Source organism: Penicillium chrysogenum (assembly GCF_028827035.1).
Source record: "Penicillium chrysogenum strain IBT 35668 chromosome Unknown utg000005l_segment0_segment0, whole genome shotgun sequence".
In the NCBI taxonomy this organism is placed as follows: Eukaryota; Fungi; Ascomycota; class Eurotiomycetes; order Eurotiales; family Aspergillaceae; genus Penicillium; species Penicillium chrysogenum.
Window position 1 is genome coordinate 5,925,870 of NW_026622753.1, and position 18,635 is coordinate 5,944,504.

Genomic DNA, 18,635 nt, shown 5'->3' on the forward strand with positions numbered 1-18,635 from the left:
GTGGCCTATAATGGCACGCACTCCGGTAAGCATGAGTATGGTCTCTATAATGGTGATGCAGATGGCCAAGAACATAGTGGATAACCACTTGACCGGAGGTTAGGTCAGTCTGGAGGACAGGCAGTTTTGGATGACGGCTTTATCGGTCGGCGCTGGATTCGTCGCCCCGTTGCCATACCATACCATCGTCTACATTGGCCCCAATTATAGAAAGGTGCATGTTAGGAGTTTGGGGGTTTTGGTATCGAAATGAATGGTTTGTCAACATTAAATAAATTTGTAGTTTTTAGTCACCCGTTCCAATAGTGGACGGAGTACCAAGGTAGATATCCATCAAGGAATAAATGGATAGATTGATAAAAAGTGACCCACCTATCACGTGGTTGCACTAATCCTTTTTGGGCCTTTATTTCAAGCCATCCGGTGGAAGTCATCCTACCTAGGGATGCTGTGAAATACTCAGCGGGACCCCTATAAATCGGCGCCACTGGGGAAATTGCGACCGCTTAAAATATAGTAGAATATATGGAGCGACATATTTACGGATAATTTTGTGGAAATATTGAGAGCATTGATTGGTCTAGAAACTCCGAATACGCACGGTGGCGCACGTCCTGCACGCGGGCTTTCCCAATAATGACATGGTGTTCCGTCCACGAATGTATCAGTTGGTTTATTACTCCGTGGACTGATGCTTCCAAGGATATGTATGTTACCTTTCTCGAAATGTTAGCCTTTTACGGCACTACATGGCAGACCAAGATATGCCGGCCGAAGATATCCCGGGGCTAACCAGATGAGTGCTGATACAGAATAAAGGGCCCAGTAATTCCTCAATTTGATATTTCTGAATCAAGGTTACTAAGTTGCCTAAATGCAAATGCGCACTAGGCATCTACAACATAGATACCTTAACGAAAATATTGTTCTGATGCCAAACTGCAATGTACATACTCTGTACAAGCCTATGCGTAGGGAGAGCATGCAGTTGATTCGTATTCTCTATAAATGGATCATAACCACGATATTGAAAGCCAGTTTTCCCAACCTCGATGAACGGTTCAGGGTCTATCCATGTTCAGTTATATTGTCCTTGCCTCTACTCCGTAAAGTGGAGGACACTAATTGGCTCTCCACAACCCTAGATCGATAAACGCTCCGAACCCTTTGCTCTAGAACAAGATCTTCTGCAAAATGCGATTGAATTTATAATCATAGCTGCAGAGTGATCACGAGTAACGAGTCATCGCGAGTCATGTTGACTGGGTTTTTACGCTTTAACCCCGTTTAGGTGCCCGTCTGCTTGGCATCTTCAAATCTGGTCACTCCACCGCGGAATATGCCGTCCCTGGAGGTTTGCCCCCACATTTGTTTGGGCTTTGGAAGATTCTGCTTGGACACAATTTTCTTCTGAAAGCTACCTAAGTAAAATATCTAAGACCGCTATTTTCACCATCCCTGAAAAATTTAGAGGGCTGGCCATTGAGATACTACCCGACTTATACCAAGGACCGTTCGGGCTTAGCTTCTTTGTTTTCTTCTAGCTTCTTTTCCCCCCTCCTTCTTTAAACGCTCTGTTTCAGGGGCTTCAAACGTTGATAGGATCTTACCTCTCTTATTTTGTTTTGGACCTCCCCGGGATATAATCCAATAATTCAACACACTCTTGGGGGAGCGTGGACGTGCCGGAGAGTTTATATGGGATCGGCCCTCGGCACAACTTAACTCTCCCGCACCTTAAGATCTCCAATGGCAAACATCGAGTCGGACCACAAGCTGGCCATGGCGGAAACCAGCAGCAAATCAGATGTGGACACCCTGGATTCAAACAGCTATGGACGCCAGCTGGAAGAAATTCGCATCGCCAACACACCGGCGGATACGTTCCAGACGGGTGTCGATGTTACGACCGCCGAGAAGGACTTCTCGGAGCTGAGCAAACAATTCTCCAGCATCTCGCACCAAGCCCAGAGATTATCCAGACAAGAGTCACGGGTATCTAAGGGAGTCACCAGTAAAGATATCGAGAAGGCCGAGGGTTCTACTGCATCCGATGACACATGGGATCTGGAGACAACTCTCCGCGGCGATCGTGCCGCCTCCGAAGAAGCTGGTATCAAAGACAAGCATATTGGTTGGTAGACCCTCACATTGAGAGAGAGAAAAAAAAAAAAAAAAAAAAAAAAGAAAACAAGTACTGACTGTCCTAGGTGTGATTTGGGACAACCTGACAGTCCGTGGAATGGGCGGCGTCAAGACATATATCAAAACCTTCCCAGATGCAATCGTCGATTTCCTCAATCTACCAGGAACACTCATTGACCTCTTCGGTTGGAGAAAGCAAGGCCAAGAGTACAACATCCTAGAGGGTTTCCGGGGTCTCACACGTCCCGGTGAGATGGTCTTGGTCCTTGGCCGGCCCGGATCAGGTTGTACGACATTCCTCAAAGTGATCGCGAACCAGCGGTTTGGATACACCGGGGTGGATGGTGAGGTCCTTTATGGTCGTTTTGACTCGGATTCGTTCGCCAAAAGATTCCGTGGAGAAGCCGTATACAATCAAGAGGATGATGTTCACCAGCCTACTTTGACTGTGAAACAAACCCTTGGATTCGCGCTCGACACCAAAACCCCCGGAAAGCGCCCACTTGGTGTGTCGAAAGCCGAGTTCAAAGAGAAAGTGACCAACTTGCTTCTGAAGATGTTCAACATTGAGCACACTGCCAACACTGTGATTGGCAACCAGTTTATTCGTGGTGTCTCTGGAGGTAAGCGGAATGTTTTATATGTGGAGCAGCTCCATGGGAACAGAGTCTAATTAGCATAGGTGAGCGGCGTCGTGTGTCGATTGCAGAGATGATGATCACCTCTGCGACTGTATTAGCTTGGGATAACAGCACTCGCGGTCTGGATGCCTCAACTGCCCTCGACTTCGCCAAGTCCCTGCGGATTCTGACCAATATATACAAGACAACAACCTTCGTCTCACTATATCAGGCGTCCGAAAATATCTATAAGCAGTTCGACAAGGTCCTCGTGATTGACAACGGCCGCCAAGTATTCTTTGGTCCTACTTCCGAAGCACGGTCATATTTCGAAGACCTCGGGTTCCGCGAAAAGCCTCGTCAAACCACTCCCGACTACTTGACAGGATGCACTGACCCCTTCGAGAGGGAGTTTAAGGATGGAAGAAGTGCCGACGATGTGCCCTCCACGCCACAAGCACTAGTCGAAGCCTTTGACAAATCGGTCTTCAGTGAAACGCTAGACCAGGAAATGAAATCTTACCGCGAGCAGATTCGGAAGGAACAGAAAATCTACGATGACTTTGAGATCGCCAACAAAGAGGCAAAGCGCAAGTTTACTTCCAAATCATCTGTATACTCAATCCCTTTCCACCTGCAAACCTGGGCTTTGATGCAACGACAGTTCCTCCTCAAATGGCAAGACAAGTTTGCATTGACCGTCTCATGGGTTACCTCTGTTGGTATTGCCATCATCTTGGGTACTGTATGGCTTGATCAACCCAAGACGAGTGCCGGTGCCTTTACTCGAGGAGGTCTTTTGTTCATCAGTCTGCTGTTCAACGGCTTCCAAGCATTCTCCGAACTTGCAGCCACAATGATGGGCCGCGCAGTTGTTAACAAGCACCGCTCGTTCACGTTCTACAGACCTAGCGCACTATTTATTGCGCAGATTATTGTGGATACTGCGTTTGCCGTCGCAAGAATCCTCGTATTCAGTATCATCGTGTACTTCATGTGCGGGCTGGTTCTGGATGCTGGCGCGTTCTTTATATTTGTGTTGATTATCCTCGAGGGATATGTTACCATGACAGTGTTCTTCCGAACTGTTGGATGTCTATGTCCTGATTTCGACTATGCCATCAAGTTCGCATCCGTCATTATCACCTTCTTCGTTTTGACGTCCGGATATCTTATCCAGTGGTCTGGCGCTCAGGTGTGGCTGCGATGGATTTACTTCATCAACCCCTTTGGCCTCGGATTCGCTTCGTTGATGGTCAACGAGTTTAGGCACCTTACTTTGACATGTACGAAAGACTCACTCGTGCCAACTGGACCTGGTTATACCGACATTGCGCACCAGGCTTGTACTCTAGCGGGAGGTGACCCTGGGTCCGCCATCATATCAGGCTCCAAGTACCTTGCACAAACCTTCAGCTACCTTAATGGCGATCTTTGGCGAAACTTCGGCATTATGATTGCGCTGATCGTTGGTTTCCTGGGTTCGAATTTATATTTTGGAGAGACACGTCAATTCGGTGCAGGCGGTAAAACCATCACTTTCTACCAGAAAGAAAACGCCGAGCGGAAAGAGCTAAATGAGTCTCTGATGAAGAAGAAAGCAAGCAGACAGGCAAAAACCTTGGAGACTGATGCAGGATCAAACCTCAATATTACCTCCAAGTCTGTGTTCACCTGGGAGAATGTCTCTTACGAAGTACCTGTGCCATCCGGCACCCGACGTCTTCTGAACTCTGTTTACGGCTATGTTCAGCCTGGAAAGTTGACCGCACTAATGGGAGCATCCGGCGCAGGAAAGACAACATTGCTGGACGTTTTGGCAGCCAGAAAGAACATTGGTGTGGTTACCGGCGACATCCTGGTCGATGGCAAGCCCCCAGGCACCTCGTTCCAAAGAGGTACATCTTACGCGGAGCAACTTGATGTCCACGAGGACATGCAGACTGTGCGAGAAGCGTTGCGTTTCTCTGCGGATCTGCGCCAGCCATTCGAGACACCCCAATCGGAAAAGTACGCTTACGTGGAAGAGATCCTGACCCTCTTGGAACTGGAGAACCTGGCAGATGCAATTATTGGTACACCTGAAACCGGTCTCTCGGTCGAGGAAAGAAAGCGGGTCACAATCGGCGTCGAACTGGCGGCGAAGCCTGAGCTGCTTCTGTTTTTGGACGAGCCTACCTCTGGTCTGGACGGTCAATCTGCCTGGAACATTGTTCGTTTCCTTCGGAAGCTAGCAGCAGCAGGCCAGGCTATTCTCTGCACAATTCATCAGCCGAATGCCGCCCTCTTCGAAAGCTTCGATCGTCTGCTCCTACTCCAAAGAGGAGGTGAATGCATTTACCACGGTGACATTGGCCATGATTCCCAGATCCTGCTGGATTACTTCAGTCGTAATGAAGCCCACTGTCCCGAGGATGCTAATGTGGCTGAGTGGATGCTTGATGCCATCGGCGCTGGCCAAACACGTCGGATTGGAGACCGTGACTGGGGTGACATTTGGCGCACTTCTCCTGAGCTGGAACAAGTCAAACAGGAGATCATCCAGATCAAGCAAAGTCGTGCCCAGGCCGTTCGCGACAATCATGATGAGAACAAGGTGGATAGGGAGTACGCTTCACCTCTCTGGCACCAAATCAAGGTAGTCGGTCGGCGAACACATCTATCATTCTGGCGCTCAAGGAACTACGGTTTCACCAGGCTTTACACTCATGTTGTGATCTCCATTATCACGGGTCTCGTATTCTTAAACCTCGATGACTCTCGATCCTCGCTGCAATACCGCATTTTCGTCATTTTCAACGTCACCGTCCTCCCAGCCATCATTCTCCAGATGGTTCAACCGCGGTACGATATGGCACGTCTAATCTTCTACCGCGAATCCGCATCAAAAACCTACAGCCAGTTTGCCTTCGCACTGTCAATGGTTGTCGCCGAAATCCCCTACAGTGTCCTGTGCGCCGTCTGCTTCTTCCTCCCCTTGTACTACATCCCAGGCTTCCAGACCGAATCCAACCGCGCCGGCTACCAATTTCTCATAATCCTCATTACAGAGATGTTCTCCGTGACTCTGGGCCAGATGATCTCAGCTCTGACCCCGAACAGCTTCATCGCTTCTCAGCTCAACCCACCGATCGTGATTATCTTCTCTCTATTCTGTGGCGTTGCAATCCCCAAGCCTCAGATGCCAGGCTTCTGGCGCGCATGGCTGTACGATCTCGACCCCTTCACTCGTCTGATCGGCGGAATGGTCGTGACAGAACTGCAGGGTCGGGATGTGGTTTGCGCAGAGTCGGAGCTGAATCTTTTCAATGCCCCGGACAATCTCACCTGTGGCGAGTACATGAAGCCGTTCTTTGACCGCGGTGGTAATGGATATATTGTCGATGATGCAGCGCAAGCTTGCAAGTACTGTGCGTTCAAGGTCGGAGAGCAGTTCTACGCGGCCTTCAATATGTCCTTTGATAACAGATGGCGGGATCTGGGTATCTTTGCTGCGTTTATTGTGTCCAACCTAATTATTTTGTTCCTGGCGGTAAGTGCAGATATTCTCCACCTTGATTCTATCTTTGTGATTGCGATGCTGATTGATTTTGGTACAGTCTCGCTTCTTGAACTTCAACCGGCGATAAACATGTGCAGCGGCATATGGTCTTGCTAACCCCCGTCGAGAAATTGACTAACTATAAAGTATCTTTGCGTAGAATATTTTTCCCATCTAAATCGCGATATGTGTTTAAAATTTAATTCAAAATGTACTGGCTTTTTTTTTCATAATATCGATAATTCCTCACTCGAGTGGTCCACACAGTAGCTTCATATTCCCTCAATGATATTAAGATATTAAATACATGATCTAATTGTATGCGAGGGGTTGAGAAAAGTGTGATATGGTATCTCATGATGGATCCCCAGTTAATGAACTCCAGGACAGTAACCATATCAGGAGCGAACAACGACAAGTTACATTATTCGCAGTGGTAACTCAGAGAGTGTGAGGTGTAAGACACGCCATGGTCTTGATAGTCGGGTCAGGGGTGCTGGGAATATACGGGGAGAGAAGAACCTATGCGAAGGGCCCAATACACAGCTCTTAGAAGGGGTGTCTTGACGGCGGTCTGTAAGCAGGCACCGATGTAGAATATTGGTGCGACTTCTCAAGAAATAGGAGTGTCATATTGATAATCCGGTCTGCGGTCCCTAGGCTTCCTTATAATCTTTATTTTAGCCTGTAGGCATGGTCTGAAGCGTTGACTGTCTGCCCTGGATTCGGACCCCTTTTGGCCACCTGCGCAAACCCGTTTCATTTCATTCCCGACAGAGCTGCGTTCCAATCTAGAACACACCGCAGTTAGCCAGGATAGCAAGGGAAAAGGGGGCTCGGCACAATGAAAGTGCGTTGGCGAGGGTTATCTCGTGTTCTGGCTGTGGCTAGGTACTCGTATAATAAGACGCCGTATATCCGCTGTCAGCGCCCGACAAGTATTATTTCGCTTTTTCTTTTCTTGTGGAAGAGATCGAACCAGTGTTTACACCGTCTGCTTCCGCACATTTAATAGTCCAGACTTGGCCGCAATGCCGGCGTCACTGCGCAAGCTCTTGTGACGAAGGCATTTTAGGAGGAACAACGGGGGACGGACTTAAGTAAGGTTCATGTGGCCTTGGAGGACTACCTGGGGGACACCTACGGCGGCGAGGGAGGTGATGAACCGAATTGGGTGGCTATACCTTCCCAAAGCTAGCTAGATAGAGCAATGATGACAGGTATATATATCTTTTCTCCATTCTCTCTTAGTACCACTATATCCCTGGATACCTCGTCCTTTAGTATAACAGCGACACAAAAATCGGAACAGTAGCAGCAAATCTGACTTTCTGAAGCAGTTGACCGGCTCTTACTCTTAGAAAAAGTTAGCGTGAAGATCCCCGCAAATAGTTTTCCCACTTGCTCCCTTGCGATTCCTCAGAGGGAGCTGTGTATCTTGGCGGCACGTCAACGATGAGATTTAAAGGGTTTTCATAACTACCGGCCATCAACCCCAGCAGAGAAGCGGTCCTCATTCGATCGTAATACCATGCACGTGGACGGTTGCAATCAAGTTTGAAGGTCTCGCGGAGTTGGGATTTCTGTTCAGGGTCGAGTGCAAACCCCCGGGCTCTCTCGCAACAAGAACATTCCACGGTGCAATGACCAACTGCAAATTTCCGTTCTGACTGGCGATGAGAACAGCATCCACAGTCTCTGCCACAACAGCCTCCTCTCCCAACGCAATCTTCCACAAGTACTCGATGCATATACCACTTTGGCTGTGAACGCCAGAATTCGATACCTCTGGTCAGTGGACCGTCGCAATACGAAGACCTTATCTCCCACCAACGTCGTTCTAAGGTCCAATATTCCTTCGATAGTGTCAACAGTTCCTCCTGTAAGTCTTGAACGACAGTCGCGTAGGTGTCTTCCTTGGCGAGTTCCTCTATTTTCTCCTTCAAGGCTATCTAGCGTTGAGTATTCTCTCGAAGTGCAACTTCTGTCTGCAATAGCCCCTTTAGGTCGGTGGGGTACGGGGGTGGAGTGTCTCTGTTGGCGAATGTAGAGTATCGGTATCTTTGAAGAAGACAGATATCATCAGAGCTTTCTAGCTCAAGCTCTTCATCGGATTCGTCACCCCACACGTAGTAGCCCATCTTCAGATATCGTTTACTCAAGAATGTTGGAATGGTGGGTCCACGGATGGAAAAGACTAGGGTTACGGACAAATAATAAACGGAGCCCGCAGGCCTAAAGACTGTTCATTGGATAGGGATGCTTGCTAGGAGATAATGTCGAATGAAGTGGGTGCTCTTGATGAGGACCCCACTATACCGCCTTTCCCAGACCGCCTTCCAACTCCGTCACACTAGTTAATTTCGTCCGATACATGATAGCCGCCCGGCGAAGCATATAAACGAGCATTCCGAGAGGCAGCTCCAATTTCGGTGAGCGCTCACATCCTAGGTCTAAATGATTCGAAAAAAAAAAAAAATAAATAAAATAAAAAAATCATAAAAAAATCTCACCTTGGAATCGTGAGAGATCTTAAGGAATGAGAACCAAATCCCGTTCGAGGCCATGCCATAGATAGTACAATCTCTTTTGGGGAGCTTCTTGCGCTCTCGGTGGATACAGCCTTCGGAACAGGTTAGCTTTCTGATATATAATATATTAGGCATCGTTAGATACTCACCCATATATCCTAGGGCCTGGGCTACGCCGGACTCGAGGTCAGTCTTTTTTGCCTCTACAATCAGCACGTTAAGGCATACAGCCTCGTTGTCACCATACCAAATTGATCTGACAAAGCCAGAAGGGGAAGGGGAGAAAAGAAGGAAGAGATAGATAGCTAGCTAATATAGCTAGCAAACAGTGAGGCCTGACACCTAGGAAACCAGACATCAGCCTGGATGGGTAGGTACCTGTGGGAGTCGGCTAGATAATATCATCAGAGCAATCGTCAGGATGACGGGTATATTAAATCGAGGCCAGTGACGACATAGGCTTCTGCAATTTTCCTAAACCTATCTATCAGAAGTGACGAGAAACAGACACACGGGAAGCGTGATGGGAATACGATGTCTTTTCTTTCCGCTTCATGAAAGGAGGGAGGACACTACCATGCTACAGGAACTAAGCAGAATGTGACATTATCCAACATCGTCAAAGACGAACCCTACCTAGGTAGTGAGCTGACTACGGCTACACCACGGTTTTACTTCCTCGACTGTTGTATACTTTACTAGACCGAATATTACTTTATAACATAAACGGATGTCCCATCACGGTTGACAGTGGTTTATGCGTGAAATTGAAAGGTTGCATATATAGGGTGACTCCTGCGCCCCACGTCACAGTTGGTTTCACCATGGTACAAAGGTAACCTGAACTAGTGGATTTCCCGCTATGTATATTCAAGTAAAGAAAAAGTGAATGGAAAGACTGTAGAAGTTAAAAAAAAGTGAAGAAAAGTGAAGGCTTTCGGCATTGACGGCTCATCGAAATCTAGATACAATGTTAGTCCTTTCCATTGCCAGGCATGTTAATGCTTAAGTGTACTTCTTACTTACAATTCAGACTTCGCCTCGCTCCATCGGATTCATCAGGTTATCCCGGTGATCGGAGCAAACTTCACAGGTGCAGTTTTCAGAGTGGCCAATAGTTATGGCTGACAGCGGATTACTGCGCTGGAGGCGATGTCGGAGGCTGCTGGAGGTGGAATCAGAGATGGACTTAAGGACGGCCTAGGAGCTGGGAGGGCGGATGGGTGGTACTGGCGGTACGTCAGCCACGACAACGCCCCTGTGGGAGATGACGGCCAGCCCTCTCGCGGTGCCCCGGTTTAACGCGCCATTGATAAAAGAAGCTCTAGGTGTCGAGCACCGTGATCAACTGTGCTCCCCGGCACATTTGAATAATCTCATCTTGAGTCCTCATGGGGTAGACGTCCAGCTGCGACGCTTTGTTGAGGTCTCTGATATCAACGACGGGTCGTGTCTTGTGGTGTACCGTACAATCCGGTGCGACGACGTTGTGGTGGACCACAAAGACGGGGAACGATGTCGGAACACTCTGGTGCTGGGCTTGGAGGGCTTCGCGGGCCAAGCCACCTATGGGGTGTATCAGACACGACTCGGAGCACTTTGGGACTGTTCGGGCTGCGTCAACCGAAACGTAGGCGAGTCATACATGGAGAACTCGCTCATTTGCACAACTGGGCCGTTGATTATGGCCCACTATGCCCCTTTGATGTGGTTGAAGGGGGTGGGAGGAGGTTGGAGGGTTGGGTGGGCGGAAGAGCCTATGGGTAATCAAAATCAGTAAACATGCATATATATACTTGAAACAACAATCCCCAGAGTAATAGGGATAAGCTTTCCGGGTACTTTACCTTCGAGCCCTAACCCGGACCAGTTCTGCAAACGTGATGGTCATAGTCCAGCAGAACAAGAATGACAAACAAAAAGCGGCTTACCAGATTCTGTCATTTTAATCGGCCAAAGGATTTCATGCAGCAACTCGACGACAGCCTTGGGGGACTTCTGTGGTTGGCACTTTGAAGAAAATTGAGGATTTAGGAGGTGTTGTACAGGCATTACTATTCTACGCATCTACGATCTGGTTTTGCTTTCCCTGATGGCGATTGTAGGAAAGAGCCATGGGGAACATTGAAGACCTTCCGGATAAATAGAGTCGCGAGATTTGCCGTTGTGACAGGCGTGTAGTGTACCTAGGTACTCCGTACCTACGGTAATTAACAATGACTCATTTAACCTTGGAATACATTAAATTACATTAAATACTGAGCTAACTAAGCTGGGGTTAGTTCTGAATCAGCTAACTATATATGGATTAGCGTTCGGGTACGAGCCGAGAAACAAAGCGTATGTGTGGGCAAGCTGCGAAGGGGCATACATGTAGTGACTATGTACACATAAAATCCCTTGAATGAGGCAGGCACTCTCACGTCCACGCGGCATGAATTTCTTAATCCCTCGTCGTGTTTCATTCTTAAACAGACAAAACAAATGCACTCGTGCCTTAACTACGTTACACATGGCCCAATTATCGACGTCTCTTTGGAGAGCGCTTGAAGATGGTTTCCCCATTTTGGCAGCCCGCATTAGCGTGACCAGGGGCTCCGCAGGAGAAGTATTTATATCCTACCAATAACGCCACCAAAATCTCATCACTATTGGCCAACCTCGAACTGCAGTAAGGGTGAATAGAGAAGGGCTGCAGCTGGAAGATATGGCATATAGGCTCCGGAAGTATCCAGGGACAGGGGGAGAATATTGTGAATCATATTCCATGGTTCGTATTCTTAGGGCTGAGAGATGTAATTATCGTGATAGGGGCTGCCGTTTATATCTATACACGATCAAGGCCTGGAGGTCTGTTAGTATGAGCACCGGCTTTGCCAACAAGCCCAATGACGAATGAGAGTTGCGATAGTGAACGAGTGCTATGGGGAGCATCAACGAGAACCAACTTAGCCTACCAAGTTAGTACCCTACGGAGTCTTCGATATTTATGTTGATGTAGACGATAATAGCTCTAGAGAAAAAGGAAGAAGCGAGTGGGCATGGATCAGGCCATGTCGCCAGATTGCCATTGTGCGACTGTCTTCTACAGAACATTCTATGGGCGTGTACGGTAATTAACAATGGCTCATTTGACGCGGAATCCATCCCAATACATTAAATTACATTAAATACCGCCATGAATTAGCCATATAGGGATTAGCGCGGTTTCGCCGAGAAACAAAGCGTGTGTGTCATGAGGTTATCTTGAGGGCAAGCCCATATTTTCGCCATATTCTCGCCATATTTCCCCAGCCCCAATTCAAAGTAGTTACCATGTTTGGCTTATTACATTTCCCTCACTACATATTATATTAAACACCCCATCAAGCCTTACACCTGTCCACAGGAATCACCTTCCTCAGCGCATCATCATGCCGCTTAAACACATCCCCAAACTTGCTCACATCCTCCGCGCCCATCTCCCGTCTCTTCGACGCCGCATTTGAGTAACTTTTCCCCGTCCTACGCCCCGCAGCACCCAAAAGAATATCCACCGCCGCCATAGCCGGGCTCGCCTTGTTCTTGACAACATCATACACGCCCACCGCCGCGTTGCCAACAATATCAACCACAACCGCGGCCTCAACCACCCAAGCCAGCCCCGCAATCTCGCCCACAATCTCCCCGGCAAAGGGCACAACGATCAGAACAGCGGTGAGAATCTTCATGATTAGCTCTTTCTCCTCTAACTCCTTTTCTTCCTTGCCGAGTTGTTTGACCTGCTCCATGGACTCGACTGCCTGCGCGAGCATAAAAACAGGGAGTGAGACAGCCTCGGCTGCGTCGTCGTAGTCCCCGTCCCAAAAGCCAAACATCATTTCCGTCCAGGTCGTTACGATGTCCAGCTCCAACCGGTCGAATTTGTCGCCGCTTTTGCTGATGATATCCTTGGGGTTCGCGAAAGTCATATTATCCGCCGGATGCGGGTAATCTTTCAACACAATCATCCCATTGTGACACGTATCCGGGTGCAAAGGGATCGGGGGCGGACAAGGTTTCGTAATATCCCAGTCCTCGAAACTAATCCAGTCTTTCTGGATCCCGCGCTTGGACACGGCATCCCAAAATCCCTTCTCGTCATTAAAGTCGTAGTCGACGTGGTAAGACATAGCGATGGATGAAGCAGGGCAGGTCTGCGGGTCATGGTGATCGCCGTCTCGTAGCGTGCAGTCGAAGTATTTATTGCCCGGCCCTTTGTTGCCCCAGGAGACAAAGTCCCAGATTTGTTGCGGGACGACCCGGTGCATGTACTTGACATAGTAATCGAACCAGTAGTCGTAGTCGTTGTCGACGGCTGTATAGTTTGCTTTGGTGCCCTTCAGGAGTTTCAGGAGGATTTGCATCGCGTAGATGCCGGTGCAGCTGCTGGGGATTGTGGAGAGGGAGCTCTCAAGATCGGTCATTGTATTGAATGTTAGTGACAGGTCGCATGCTTCGGAGTCTGCGAGGGCGTCTGTTTGGCATTGGGGGTCTTCAGAGTCATCGTTGCACATGACGACCTCATTGGTGCGGTATTCTTTGCAGGCGGTCTCGGGGCAGTAGCCGCGTGAACAGGCAAAGCTACAGAGGCCCGAGTCGTCACCGTCTAATGTCCATTCGCCATCGTAGTCTGCGTCCTGAGAAGGCGGAGGGATCAATGTCCCCGTCGAAGTACAGGTGCAGTGCTTGATCGGACAGAATCCAAAGTCGCATGCGTACTGGCAAAGGCCGATAAAGTTATCCTGCCCCGTGCCAGAAGTGCAGGCAGATGGGAGGAAAGGCGAGACCGTGGGCTCGGTTAGGTCAACCTCAGTTGCCCCGCATGCGTCGGCCGGGCAGTAACCATAATTACAGGCAAAGTCACAGAGACCAATAAAGCTGGATCCCTCGCCGGCAATCGGGTACCCTTTGACCCCCGTTGGCTCTGGGAGCTTCTTGGGCGGTCCGAGCTCCAGACAGACACAGGCGCCAATAGGACAGTACCCGTAGCTGCAGGTGAACTCGCAAAGGCCCTTGAAGTTGCCCTTTGCCGTGCCCCTGACACACTGTTGCTTGTCGACAGCGAGCTTAGGCGACACAGCTTCAGCCAGTTTCGGGCCTGTGGCACTTCCCACCCATGCGTTCCAGTTTGTGTACCCGTCCGGACAGCTTGTGGTGATATCCGTCCCAGTAAACGACGCAATTGACCTTCCGGAGCGCGAGATGGTGATCTTAACAGCCCCGCGATTACCGCCGTAAGCCACGCTTCCATGATAAACACCCACGCCGCCGCTGGGTTTGTTTTCCCATGACGCGGCCAGTGCCACTCCACCCACCGTCACGGATATACTAGCGTCGGAGACTAGAACCGCAGAGAAGACAATGATATCCTGCGCGACTTCCACAGGGTCAAACTCAATCTGAAGCTGCTGGGCTGTGTTTCCGGATGTCCCGCCACTATTGCAAGCCGCGGCCGGGTTCGGACGGTACCAGCCAACGACCAGCTCTTCCGAGACTGATGCCTTGCCCTTTTTATACGTGTCAATCCAGTACGGAAGGAGCTTGCGCCAGGCATCGTGCGGCATCCCGGTGATGTAGTCGTAGGGGGCTTTTCCGATCTCAAAGGCCTTATAGTCGCCCTTTGGCAGCGGACCGATGTAGTGTGACTCTCCGAAGTCGTTCCAGCTGATGATCTGGACCAGGTCCGGCTGCACGACCATAACCTCCTCCCAGCGATCTCTCCACAGGTCGTCTCCTGGTTCGTCGGTTATCTGTCAGCAAGTGAATCCCATCCCACAATGAATCAAAACAAGCAAGAGTTAAGAGATATTACTTACCGCGCCAGAGCCAATTCTTATTGTACCCCGGTAAATTAGTATAAAACCACGGCGAAACAGGCATCATATAGGGCTTCTTGTCATCCCTCCCCAAGTAATCCAAATACGACGCGTCAACGTAAGTGTCCATATCCGTATTTCCCCACGGCCAAGCCGCCCAGTTGAACAACCCATCCGCTGTTTCAAGTGCCAGTGCATCCTTAGCCCCCAACGACGACCAATCCGGCATAAAGAAACAGTCGACTGCCGCCTTGATCTCCGCCCAATCCGCCGCATTTGCTGGACCCTCAAATGTTGAAACCAGCGGCTTGCCACGGAATTGGTAGAACATGTCATATGACATCCAGTAACGGAGTGTTTCAATCACGGTATCCTTGGTAAAGGGGCCGTTGCCGGCGTAGTCGAAGGAGAAAACGAATTTGAAGCCGAGTTTGTTGGCGGCGATGAAGGCTTTGAGAATTGCTACGTCGTAGCTCACGCCAGATCCGAAGTTGAGTGCGAAGCCATCGATGTGGGCTGTGCGAGCAAGGCTGATTTCATCTTCCCAGGCTCCTAGGTTCCAGTCTTTGGCATTTTCGAGCTGTGAAGGGATTAGCTTGATCGATCAGATACAATGGTAGTTCAGGGATAGTGGATGACTCTGAGAAAACGAGGAGAGCCCCAGCGGAGTTTCGTCAGGCAGAGGTAAAGCTAATACCGACAACATCACATACGTAGGCAGGCTTACCATAAAGTGCGCAAAAACAGCCTTGGGTTCCTTCTCTCTGGTGACGAGTACACTACTTGTCGAGTGAGAAGATCGGTGGTCAAGGGACGAGCCATGGTGGTGATGGCGTCTAAGGGCCGGATTGTGATGGTGATGGCTTCGACGACTCGTGTAGTTTGAATATTCTGTAGTATTGCCGAGAAAAGCCGACTGTCCTGGAAGAATACTTGCCAAATCCTCCAACGTTGTATATGAACGGATCTCCGGGGACCAAGTACCATTTAGATGTGCGAATGCCTGAATAACATTGTGGTTAAAGGTCCGGTTCTCGTAGGTGGACGAGTAGGTGCCTGGAACTGCCACTCGGGAAAGGCCCAGGGCGTTTGTTATAGAGAATGCTAATATCAGAAGAGAGTGTGGAGGTTTCATTGTGGCGAGCCCCAGAACCGTGAGCTTTGTGGTTAGGGAACGGACCGTCTGCTAAGCAGATATAGGTAGAAGCTAGACAAAACAGAGATGAAAGAGAGCGAGGGAATGGTGACTGGATACTTGGTATAGATAAATGCGGTACTTATAGAAAGCTTCGCAAAAGCCCCTGATACTGTCTAGGAGACTCCGACGAACTAAAAAATCCCTCATATCCACTACTACTCTAAGGCTTCTTCGATATCAGTCGTCGCTATGTGATAATGGGTTCACACGTAGCAGACCGATCAATATTTTGACATGAGCCTAGGGCGAGCGAGAGAGCGCTAGCCCGATCGGGTCTACGCTAGCGCTAGTAGCTACCACACATAGAGAGGTAGCGTCATGTATCTGAAAGCGACGGTATTTTTCTTATAAGCGAAGCTCTATCATACTGTATTTCATGAGAACCCTTGGCATTGAAAGTCTCACTCCTTGGGCCCTTAGTGCGAGTGGGTATCAAATTTCCAGCCGAGAAGTTCCGACAACTGTTCATAAATCTCTATAGATCTCTAGGCTTGACCTAAGCTTAGCTGTCTTGGCATCATCTTGGCATTGGTCATCGCGCCCTCTAGCTCTACAATAGTTCGAATTTGTTTATTTACTATTCGCCACTTTTCTAGTTTAGATAAAATCTCAGCTAGACACCGTTCGGTAGGCTACTGGTTAGTAGTTACACGGAATGTCACGTCCAACGGAGGAAGACCTTAAGAGGGAATGACCCTACTAGTCCAGGAATCTTACAATTACCGGGGTCGATATCAAATTTGCAGCCGGGAAGTTCCGGCTATACCTTGCCGAGTCCCACATTTACTCCCGCAAGAGTGCCAAGCAGAGGGACTAGGGACAGAATGCATTGTCTAAAGTGTGCCTGGACTATATTTACAAAATTAACAGCGATCAGAGGCCCTGGACTATAGGAGGCAACCCCGCGATGCTAGGTGGTGGCCATGTGACGAACCCTTGTCGGTTCGTTTCCGCTGTCAGGCCAATATGTTTGGAGTCCGCTAACTACTGCCGCCATAGTATAAGGGTCTCTATCCGTTACAGCCTAGTAATAGCAAGTACGCCTGCACCCTTCTAATCTATAATCTAGCCCACTTTCTAGGCCCTTGGTGCGAGACTACGTCGATATCAAACTCCAGCGGAGAAGTTCCGACACCTGTCCATAAGTCTCTATAGTTAGTTAGATCTCTAGACTTGACCTAAGCTTAGCTGTCTTGGCATCACCTTGGCATTGGTCATCGCGCCCTCTAGCTCCACAATAGTTCGAGTTGGCTTGTTTACTAACTTACTAACTATTCGTCACTTTCCTGGTTTAGATAAAATCCCTGCTAGGCACCGTTTGGTAGGCTACTGGTTAGTAGTTACACAGAATGTCACGTCTAACGGAGGAAGACCTTATGAGGGAATGTGGAGACGCTGCTAGTCCAGGAACCCTCTCCTAGTTAGTTGATACGAGGTCCAGGAACGACTAGCAAGCGAGCTCAAGTGCGAGGCCCTACCTAGCCGGAGTTTGAGCGGGTTTTAACCGGGAGTTATTCGGAGCCGCGTTGGTAGATTCATACTGTACATGGCTTCATCGGTGGCTGTAACGTTGGTCTCTCGTAGGAGGATGACAAATGAGCGATATCTAGAAGTAGTAATTAAAGACGCTGAACCAAAGCGGGTCACTAGAGGAAGGTCTCGAGGAGAAGGGGAGGAAACCTAGGAGGTAGGAGGTAGTTTAGTTTCAGTTTCGTAAAGCAGTATATAATTTGGTCGTCGCCCGAGGCAGGCAGCCAAGTGAGCACTAAGCATACTCATCTCATACTTCCTCATTCCCTATCATCCATTGACAGCCCTGGCGTCTGTCTTCGATTGTTTGTTACCATGAAACGACTGCCATTTCTTATACTCTACATACTCTTCCAGTTACTAGCCGGAACCGTCGAGGCGCTCGACGGGGCTGCCGGAGCAGAAACCACCTTTTTCTACCAAGCCTATCTGCTGGAACGCGCGCATGTCACAAATGAAAAGCGTCATTTGATTGCCCCTAAGTGCCCTGTACAAGAGGGAAAGACGGCGTGTAGCTTTGCCGACTTTGTGAAGCACATTAGCACCGCATCAGCTTGGGAGCGAAACCAACCGAAGTGGTCCCTGTTCGAGACAATCTTCGACATTGCCGGAGACAAGCCCCTAATTGAAACATCCAAAGATCTTCGGGAAGCGGGCTTCCACGCCGAATACGACCAAACAAGACTCTATCCGAAGGAAAAGGACTCTCGATCCGTGTCTGTCGCCATTAGGGGAATGAGGGGAATCGCGACGGCTACAAAGAAGAATCAATATCCGGACCAAAAGCAAAAAATGATCGAGGCATTGGAGTTGGAGGGTGAATTGCGGCGGGCGGACAACATGAAATTTTTCATCCCGAAGCTGGAGTCAAAAATAGGAATGACGTTGGAAACGAAGTCAGCAACGACGTCCGATGGGGTGCAATATACTACGTACGATGTGGACGCAACAGCGGAAAAGAACCATGGCGTCGAGGACCTGGCGCAAAAAATCAACACGGCGGCGGAGGAACTGCGCAAGTCGAATCGAAAGGACAAGGCGGACCTGCAATTCGCGATCCATCAGGGGATCATTCGAGAGGCAAACGCGTCGCTCACCGAATTGAGGAAAAAGTGCCCTTAGCTGCTAGAATTTCCAGCGGTTTAGCTGATACCTTTTCAAGCTAGATCAGCAGCAACAGATAGTGGAAACGGAAATTGGCGTATATGTATACATATGTATGTTGTATACTAC

The 18,635-nt window shown here is 49.1% G+C and overlaps 4 protein-coding genes across 4 annotated transcripts; 3 read left to right on the forward strand and 1 right to left on the reverse strand.

Annotated features, from left to right (window-relative positions):
- Window positions 1–1,749: 1,749 nt before the first annotated feature.
- Window positions 1,750–6,394, forward strand: N7489_010641 (putative ABC transporter; the record flags this gene model as incomplete). Its single annotated transcript, XM_056716390.1, has 4 exons — window positions 1,750–2,134; window positions 2,211–2,768; window positions 2,828–6,297; window positions 6,365–6,394. 4 exons carry the CDS (start codon window positions 1,750–1,752, stop codon window positions 6,392–6,394), a joined length of 4,443 nt encoding a protein of 1,480 aa, XP_056564012.1.
- A 3,710-nt stretch (window positions 6,395–10,104) lies between these two features.
- On the forward strand, window positions 10,105–10,617 carry N7489_010642 (uncharacterized protein; the record flags this gene model as incomplete). Its single annotated transcript, XM_056716391.1, has 1 exon — window positions 10,105–10,617. The coding sequence occupies one exon, from the start codon at window positions 10,105–10,107 to the stop codon at window positions 10,615–10,617; it is 513 nt and encodes a 170-aa protein (XP_056564013.1).
- A 1,597-nt stretch (window positions 10,618–12,214) lies between these two features.
- On the reverse strand, window positions 12,215–15,809 carry N7489_010643 (glycoside hydrolase family 71 protein; the record flags this gene model as incomplete). Its single annotated transcript, XM_056716392.1, has 3 exons — window positions 12,215–14,592; window positions 14,675–15,254; window positions 15,402–15,809. Coding segments are annotated over 3 exons (3,366 nt in total), but the record flags the coding sequence as incomplete, so codon positions are not given.
- A 1,908-nt stretch (window positions 15,810–17,717) lies between these two features.
- On the forward strand, window positions 17,718–18,524 carry N7489_010644 (uncharacterized protein; the record flags this gene model as incomplete). The annotated part of the gene is made up of 1 exon (XM_056716393.1): window positions 17,718–18,524. One exon carries the CDS (start codon window positions 17,718–17,720, stop codon window positions 18,522–18,524), a length of 807 nt encoding a protein of 268 aa, XP_056564015.1.
- Between the last annotated feature and the right edge of the window lie 111 nt (window positions 18,525–18,635).